Genomic DNA, 8,709 nt, shown 5'->3' with positions numbered 1-8,709 from the left:
GGCTAGAGCAGCCGGCGCAGCGCCGGAAACCATCGAGTTTAGACACTGGTGGGCTAGAAGGTCAAGGAAGGCGGGCTGGAGGGCTGGGGGAAGGAGGCCCGCGCTAGCCAGAGAGGGCCAGGGGCGGGGCGGGGCCGGGCGGCGGGCGCGGCCGGACGGGAGTTCCCCGGAGAAGGCGCCTCCAGCCCGAGTCCCGGTGAGTGTGGGAGTACCCGTGCCCCCTCCCCAAGTCTCGAGCTCTACCAGGCGGTCACCCCTCACTCTGCCTACTCCGTTCCGAGCGGGGAACGAGGGCCATCCCCGGGAAGGACCTCCGACCCCCTCCCCCAGGGTATAGGGCGCCTAAACTCCCCCCTCCTCCCAGTTCTGTCCGTGGGTAGGGTCTCTGTGCTTGCTCTCGGACATCCCTTCGGGAGGTACTACCTCTTAATCACCCCCTACTTCGCCCGACCCGCCTTTCCCTCGCGCCCAGGGGACACAGTACGGTATCATCCCTCTGCCCCCCAACCCCTTCACAGACCTCCAGTAGCCGGGGACGCAGTGCCCAGACCCCCACCCCAACACAAACACTTCTCTCCTTTAAGGGACAAGGCTTGGGGCTCACACACCCCCCCCTTCCCTGGATCCTTTTACAGTCCCCACGCTTTCCCAATCGAGGGGACTCAGCGCCGGGACGCTGCTATGGACGACATTTTCACTCAGTGCCGGGAGGGCAATGCGGTTGCCGTCCGCCTGTGGCTGGACAACACGGAGAACGACCTCAACCAGGGGTGAGCTGAGGTGGCTGGTGGGGGAGAGGAAGGGTAAAGACATGCTCCTCTCCGCGATGTGGGGTGCTCACGTCTGGTGCGGGCTGCTGACTTTCCTATCCAGTGTGATGAGGGCTAAGCACAGCCAGTCAGCGGGGCAGAGGGTCTCCACACAGAAGCTGTTGTTTGAGCTGAATCTGGACTGAATAAGAATTTCACAGGCAGAGGCTGCAGAGAACTTTTCTAGCCTCAGTAAACGGCATGGGCAAAAGCTAGGGGGCAAGACACCCAGAAGAGGGTGCCCGGAAATTGTCCGGAGTTCCATACGGCTAGAGAATAGAAGACCTCTGTGGGCTTCTGTTGGCTGAAGCACTGGGTACAAGCGGAGAACGACAGGAGATAAGACTGGAAAGGTCTGCAAGGGTCAGCCAGATCATGCAAGAATATTTAGACTATAATAATGCATTTATTCCAAGAACAAGGGTTTAAAGCCATGTAATGGTATGATGAGACTGTCCATTTGTTAAGTGTCATCTTGGATGCTTTGTGAAGAGCAGGTGGTGATGTGAAGAGAGGCACCAGAAGTGGTGATAGCTTGGACTGGAATTGGGGCAGGTAAAAAAGAAAAAAATGATCAAATTCCTGAAATCTTTAGGATAAAGAATTGGTGAGACTTGGTGTGGGAAGTGAGGAAGGTCAAAGATGATGACCAGGGTTCTGGCTTGGGCACTTGGGTAGATGGTGGTTCCTTTTACTGACATGGACAAGGCTGAAGGGTGATGAGTTCCACTCTGGACATGTTAAAGTGACAGTACAGTGAAGTGGAAATGTTGAATAGGCTGTTGGATTTCAGGAGAGAGATCTGACTTGGAGACAGATTTGGGAGATATTAGCATGTAGGTGGCACCTGAAGAGGAGGGTGTGAAACAGGGGATGAGAAACGTACAAGACCAAAAAGGAGCAACTGGAGGTTGAAGGAGAAACAGGAAAATATGCTAGTAAGGCTTGGAGAAGTGAATGTTTCAACAAAAGGGGAGTGGTCAACGGTACTATAGACTGCTGAGAGGTCAAAGAACTTGAGCACTTTAAAGTAACCACTGAATTTACAATTAATTATATATTTGATGATCTCTGTGAGGGCTGTTTCAGAGGAAAACAGGTGAAGAAACCAGACTATACTAGGTTCCTTCATTTAAAGAACTATACTGAACTTCTGTGCTGGGTGCTAGAGGTCCAGAATCAGACATAATGCTTGCCTTCAAGGCAGCAACCCTGTGACAGGTTGAATGGGAGGTAGAGAAAGTGAATGTAGACAGGTTCTTTAAGGCTGGCTGAGACAGGAGGACAAGAAAAGCAGTAGTGATGTTGATTCAGGATGGTGGATTTTAATTTTATTTTAAAATTTTAGCTTTTGAGGTTGGGAGAATTTTTTTTTTTTTTTCTGGTACGCGGGCCTCTCACTGTCGCGGCCTCTCCCGTTGCGGAGCACAGGCTCCGGATGCGCAGGCTCAGCGGCCATGGCTCACGGGCCCAGCCGCTCTACGTCATGTGGGATGCTCCCGGACCAGGGCACGAACCCGTGTCCCCTGCATTGGCAGGCGGACTCTCAACCACTGCGCCACCAGGGAAGCCCGAGGTTGGGAGAATTTATTTTTTAGGTTTGAGAGGTAAGGATCACCTGTCATCTTCATCCAGGCTTTACAGGTTTCCATTAGGCTCTATGCTATTTCTCCATAATTCGCAGTCACTCCTTCCGTTTTTCATATAATTCTTCAAAGGGTGCTCTGATAAAGACAGCGAGCGCAGTTAGTATTTTGTTGGTGGGGTTATAACGCGTCAGGTGAGGTTGTCCAGTGAGCCTGGCATCTAGGAAGACTCAGCTGCCAAAAGGTGAAGGGGTGGCATTAGTGAAACTGGTGCTGGTTTGAGTAGATAGGCTTTGGGGGCCCAACTGGCTATATGCTGGATATGAAGTGAGGGTGAACTTCCTGCTGGCCTCTTCGGGACTAAAGTTCAGGTTCTGAGGTGACCGGCGGCCTGACAGTGGGCAGAACCCTTGTGCCCATACTTTTGCTCTCAGGCTCTGGCCTGCTCTGGGGCTACCGACTGCCAGAGGCTGATAAGCTGGGGCACAAATTAAACAGCTGGGATGCAAAACTGACCGATAAGCAGGGGGTGGTGATTGCTTTAGGAAGAGGGAGGGGAATACCCACCTCCCAGGAAAGGTTTTGGCTATCTTTGGGAGCAGATGAGGGCAGCTGTGGAGGGAAATCTAAGTTAAAGGCCACACCCACCACCCACATTGGCTGTGGGGACATCTGGGTGGCCCGCGGTGGCGGCTCCAGGCCCCGCCCAGAGCCCGCACACGGGAAGTGACCGCAGCACTAAGGCATCCTGAGGCTGCCGGCCCAGACCACGGACTGCCCCCCTGCTCCGCCCCTTGGATCTGCAGCCCAGGACTGGAGGGAATTTCCTTTTATGGCCCCAGGCTGTCAGGCCGGGGCCTAGCTTCCACCCAGTTGTTTATTTTGTTTGTTTTTGTTTTTTGTACATTCCTTTTACTTTATAAAATACAAGTTCTTGGGAAAAGAAAAAAGTCAGGTATAGCTTTCTTTCTAAAGAAGCCATTCTCATTTTCTTGTTTTCTGTGCCCAGGATTGCTTGAGTAGAGGAATCCTGTCTTATGTGGTGGTATCTACTTCATGAATGACTTATCAAAAGCATTTCTCCTTTTCATTATAAACCCTTCCAAACCATCATTTTAATTCCATTCCCTTTTTAGATCTTAATTTCAGTATCAGAACCAATCAGTAAGCTTGCTTCCTCTCCCATGAGCTGCAGCTTTCCTTTTCAAAGCTACCCCTCCTTCCCATTAACATGCACTGAACAGCTGCTGTCAGTCCTTTCTCTCAAGAAGCTTACAGTCTAATAGACAAGACGGCCCACTAACAGATTTTTACAATCCAGTGTGACAAGTACTGTAGTAGGGGGATGTGCCAGATGCAGTGGAAAACAGAAAGGACCAACAGATGTTGCAAAAGGGGTGCAAAGGAAACCAGATGAAGGACGTTACCACATAATGAGGGCATGCCAGGGAAGAAAGGCTAGCGGGAGATGGTGATGGAGACAATGAATCATATGGATTTGTTGGGATTTCACGTAGTGGTTGGTTGGGTTTGAAGCTCAGGGGAAGGTCTGAATTGGACAGCTTTGGGAGTTGCTGGCATGAATGAGAATCAAAGTCCTAGAGGTAAAGTTTCTCAGGGAGAGTATGCAGAGTGACTATCAGTTTTTTTTGTATCAAAGCCTTTGCCCCCATCCCACCTCCAGATCAATGACCATTGCCCCTTCCTCAAAGGGACGATCATGGCTTCTCCCCCTTGCACTGGGCCTGCCGAGAAGGCCGATCTGCTGTGGTCGAGATGCTGATCATGCGCGGGGCACGAATCAATGTGATGAACCGTGGGGATGACACCCCTCTGCACCTGGCAGCCAGTCATGGGCACCGTGATATTGTACAGAAGGTATGTATGAACCCCTGCCTCTGTCATCTACTTGATGTACCTGCCTGGAAGTCAGCCATAGGCACTATAACATACCATAGAAAGTATGTATACTCTTCTCCCTCCCTGCATGCCTCAACACACGTCTCTCATTTGGGACTGACTCTACCTTCTGCCTCTTTCTGTTTGGCCATGGGGACCAGCTGCTGCAGTACAAAGCTGACATCAATGCAGTGAATGAGCATGGGAATGTGCCCCTGCACTATGCCTGTTTCTGGGGCCAAGATCAGGTGGCAGAGGTGAGTACTCAGGCCCTGAGTTCTGGGATGGGTGGGAAGCAAAGTCTGAGCTTGAGTGGGAGATTCTAGCACCCTCAACCCATCCCGAGTACTGCCCAGTGTTCACAACATTCACAGGGTTTGTACTGCATCTACATTCATGGTTGGTTGTGACTGCCCTCATCACAGCCACCTTTTAATTCCAGGACCTCGTGGCTAATGGGGCCCTTGTCAGCATCTGTAACAAGTATGGAGAGATGCCTGTGGACAAAGCCAAGGCACCCTTGAGAGAGCTTCTCCGAGGTCTGTCCCCACCCACCGCTCGTGTCTTATCATGTTTCAGCCTATCTCCTCCCACCACACCACAGCTGAAGCCAAGACTGTTTGTCTTTCTTCCCTAGAGCGGGCAGAGAAGATGGGCCAGAACCTGAACCGTATTCCATACAAGGACACATTCTGGAAGGGGACTACCCGCACTCGGCCCCGTGAGTCAGTTGTGAGGGTAGGGGTGGTGATAGAGAATAATCCTGGGCTCCTGGGGCTGGGTGAGAAGGAGGCTGGTTAGAGGGAAGTACCTGACCTGCCCGTACTCTCAGGAAATGGGACTCTGAACAAACACTCCGGCATTGACTTCAAACAGCTCAACTTCCTGGCGAAGCTCAATGAGAATCACTCTGGAGAGGTGACCCCTACCCTTGCCCTCCCACCCCCCCCCCCACATTACCTGCTCTGCACTCGTCTTAAGTTTCTCCTCCAGTTAGTGGGCAGGAAAGCAGTGGCCTTAGTTAAAGCCTTCTAACCCATATCTGTCCTTCAGCTATGGAAGGGCCGCTGGCAGGGGAATGACATCGTCGTGAAGATGCTGAAGGTTCGAGACTGGAGTACAAGGAAGAGTAGGGACTTCAACGAGGAGTGTCCCCGGCTCAGGTAAGGCAAGGCCTAAACTGGAAGCCTTGGTTCCAAGGAACCCTGCCCAGCACCCAGAGGGAGATCTTTTATGCTGGGTCTCAGCCAGGGACATTCTCTGCCTCTTCCAGGATTTTCTCCCACCCGAATGTGCTCCCAGTGCTCGGGGCCTGTCAGTCTCCACCTGCTCCTCACCCCACCCTCATCACACACTGGATGCCATATGGATCCCTGTACAATGTGCTACACGAAGGCACCAGTGAGTAGGGGATGCCAAATCTCGTTGTGGCGGGGGAGGGGAGAGAAGTGTAAGCCTCTCCAAACTATTTAACTCTTGCCTCCTCTTTTAGATTTCGTTGTGGACCAGAGCCAGGCTGTGAAGTTTGCACTGGACATGGCAAGGGGCATGGCCTTCCTACACACACTAGAGCCCCTCATCCCACGACATGCACTCAACAGTCGTAGTGTAATGGTGAGGTCACAACTTCGCTCCCGGCCCAGGCCCCAGAAGCCCTTTCCCTATCTAGAATAGGACTTACCTCCTTCCACACAACTATCTTCTCCTCCTCAGATTGATGAGGACATGACTGCTCGAATCAGTATGGCCGACGTCAAGTTCTCCTTCCAGTGCCCCGGACGCATGTATGCACCTGCCTGGGTGGCCCCTGAAGGTGAGTGAGTGCATTATGTTGGGAGGCAGAGAAGGGGCAGCTCAGTAGTAATGGAAGGGAGCAGAGACAGGATAGGCAGCTGGAGCAGTTAAGTCCTGTTCCTCCAGCTCTGCAAAAGAAGCCTGAAGACACAAACAGACGCTCAGCAGACATGTGGAGTTTTGCAGTGCTTCTGTGGGAACTGGTGACACGGGAGGTACCCTTTGCTGACCTCTCCAACATGGAAATTGGAATGAAGGTGAGAGCATAACTGGATATACTTGTGTTGGGCGAATGGTGGTGGTAGTGACAATAATTGTAGTGAGGCTGGGCTCTTCCTACATTTGTTCAAATATACAGAATCCTGTCCTGAGGGCTAGAGGCCGCTCCCCACGTGAGACTCACGTTCTGAGACCCACGTTGTTTTTCCTTGTGCTTGCAGGTGGCATTGGAAGGCCTTCGGCCTACCATCCCACCAGGTATTTCCCCCCATGTATGTAAACTCATGAAGATCTGCATGAATGAAGACCCTGCTAAGCGGCCCAAGTTTGACATGATTGTGCCTATCCTGGAGAAGATGCAGGACAAGTAGGGCTGGGAAGTCCTTGTCTAAACTCCAGAGGTGTCAGGACACGGTTAGGGGAGTGCACCTCCCCAAAGCAGCAGGCCTCTGGTTGCCTCCCCTGCCTCTAGTCATGGTACTACCCCAGCCATGGGGCCCATCCCCTGCCCCCATCCCTACCACTGTGGCCCAAAAAGGGAATGGGCTTAAAGCTTTGTCACTTGCCACACGGTGTCTCCCAGCATGGGAGGGATCAGCCCTGCCTGTCACAATAAAGTTTATTATGAAAACAGGCTGGTGTGGGGACAAGGGGACGGACAAGTACATTTAGATTGGGTGGCTCAGGTGAAGTAGTGCGGCTTCTTCACATTGATGCCATACTCGCTGAGGGCAGGGGTCAAGTCCTCCATGGTTAGAGTGTACTTGCGGTCCTGAGGGAAGAGGGAAGAGCACCAACTGAACACAGGAATTTCCAGATTTCAATCCCAGGTGGGTGGCCCTGAGTAGGTCTTTCACCTCCCCTAGGGCTTAGTTTCCCTCAAAGGGGTTTCAGGATAAGTTAAGCCTCTGCTGCTGTAGGAGGTAATAACTGACTCAGTGAGCCTCCCCTCACACCTTGCTCTTGCTTCGGGAACTGCCAGAGGCTGTGCCCTTCATTTTGCAGTGCTGTAGGGCATCGTTGGCAATATCTGAGATGAATTTCTGGGCAGCTAGGGAGATGAGCCGAATTCTAGAGAGAAAAAGATGGTATGAGAAGGAGGTGGACAACAAACTCCACACAAGCACCCAAGGCTCTAACCTGCCCAGAGTTTACTCACATGCGTGGGTCCGAGGCCTCAAAGCCAGCACGGTTCAAGTAGTAACCAGTCACTGCATCGGGGATCTGAGAAATCAATTAGACGACTGTCAGTGTTAGCCCTGTGTACTGTGGGGCTGAGAGTGGGAGGGTAAGGGAAATGGAGGGCAAGCCTGGCTACCAGGAAGCTCCTCCTTTGGGTGGGCAGAAGGGATAAATCACAAGAGCTAGTAGGGGAGTAAACGCAAGAGGACGCTGCAAATACAGGCGGCGTGGCAGAAGCTGACGTGACAGCGGGCCAGCAGCCTGTTCAGGCGGGAAGCCCACCGTAGGCGTGTAATCCTCCAGCTGCATCAGGAAGTCCACCAGAGGCGTGCTGGACACCACCGGCTTCACGTCTCCGTTGGCCGCGCTTGGCAGCACGTAAACCCCGTTAGACATGGCCCCCTCCGGGGGCGCCGCGCCGCCCGCCGTCACCGGAGCTGGAGGAGAACCAGCAAACTGAGACATGGAGGTGGGAGGCGCGGGGGCCCAGCTAGGTCTGCCTTAACCCTCTGCCCTCACCCACCGCTGGGGCCAGCCCAAGGCGCGGCCCTCGCCCTCCCCCGTCCCGGCCCTCACCCGCTCCGCGCCGCTCGGCCGGCTCCCCGGCCCGCGCCGCCACGGCTCCCGTGCCCGCTGCCGCGGCTCCAGCCCCAGGCCCCCCAGCTGTCCCCGCGGGGCTGGCCTTGTTCTCCGCAGCGACGCCAGCGGGCAGCGCGGCGGGGGCCGAGACCGCGGGTGCCGGGCCCGAGGCCGAGGCGGCAGAGGCCGGCGCCGCCTCGGGGTCCGCGCCGGAGCCGCTGCAGCTCATCGGGCCGGTGGGAGAGGCGGCGAACAGAGCCGCTTCCGCTTCCGTTCACGTTACGCACGCACCAGGGTTGACGTCACACGCCTCGCGACTCGCCCCTCCCACGCCACGTTCGCTCCTCCCTTAGGCTGCTCGCCTCTTTCCGCGGCCCCTCCGGCTGCTAGATGACGAAGGCCGGTGGGCGGAGACAAAATGCTGGAGAACCGCGGTAGCGGGAACATTTCTCCTCTCACCCCGCGGTTGTCCTAGGCGGATCCGCTGGGATGGGAACGCTTGAATGTCGAGGAGTCTCTTCCGTAGGCCTGGGACCCCTCACCCAGCCTGACGCCCGAAAACCTTGCTTTGGGGCCCATCGCCCTGACACCTCTCGACCGTCGGTTGCCTGCCACTCTGCATGCTTTCTAGTCCCTTTATT

At 54.3% G+C, this 8,709-nt stretch overlaps 2 protein-coding genes across 4 annotated transcripts; one reads left to right on the top strand and one right to left on the bottom strand.

The window, feature by feature from the left end:
* The first annotated feature begins 69 nt into the window (after positions 1-69).
* Positions 70-6,938, top strand: ILK (integrin linked kinase). Of its 3 annotated transcripts, none has more exons than XM_081239479.1 (13): positions 70-196; positions 636-770; positions 4,108-4,273; positions 4,456-4,551; positions 4,737-4,833; positions 4,932-5,015; positions 5,127-5,212; positions 5,348-5,457; positions 5,568-5,695; positions 5,787-5,908; positions 6,008-6,107; positions 6,215-6,345; positions 6,529-6,938. In XM_081239479.1, exons 2-13 carry the CDS (start codon positions 682-684, stop codon positions 6,676-6,678), a joined length of 1,359 nt encoding a protein of 452 aa, XP_081095605.1. In that variant the 5' UTR covers positions 70-196; positions 636-681; the 3' UTR covers positions 6,679-6,938. The 3 variants fall into 3 exon arrangements, with proteins under 3 accessions (XP_081095605.1, XP_081095603.1, XP_081095604.1); XM_081239477.1 differs by having other exon boundaries at positions 94-196; positions 585-770; XM_081239478.1 differs by lacking the exon at positions 70-196 and adding an exon at positions 234-331 and having other exon boundaries at positions 585-770.
* Positions 6,913-8,442, bottom strand: TAF10 (TATA-box binding protein associated factor 10). The gene is made up of 5 exons (XM_081239480.1): positions 8,066-8,442; positions 7,772-7,926; positions 7,467-7,531; positions 7,264-7,378; positions 6,913-7,079 (listed from the first exon to the last, which is right to left on the bottom strand). Exons 1-5 carry the CDS (start codon positions 8,295-8,297, stop codon positions 6,990-6,992), a joined length of 657 nt encoding a protein of 218 aa, XP_081095606.1. The 5' UTR covers positions 8,298-8,442; the 3' UTR covers positions 6,913-6,989.
* Between the last annotated feature and the right edge of the window lie 267 nt (positions 8,443-8,709).

Source organism: Mesoplodon bidens (genome assembly GCF_964165515.1).
Source record: "Mesoplodon bidens genome assembly, chromosome: 7".
NCBI lineage: Eukaryota > Metazoa > Chordata > Mammalia > Artiodactyla > Ziphiidae > Mesoplodon > Mesoplodon bidens.
This window is presented reverse-complemented; position numbering and strand designations above follow the sequence as displayed.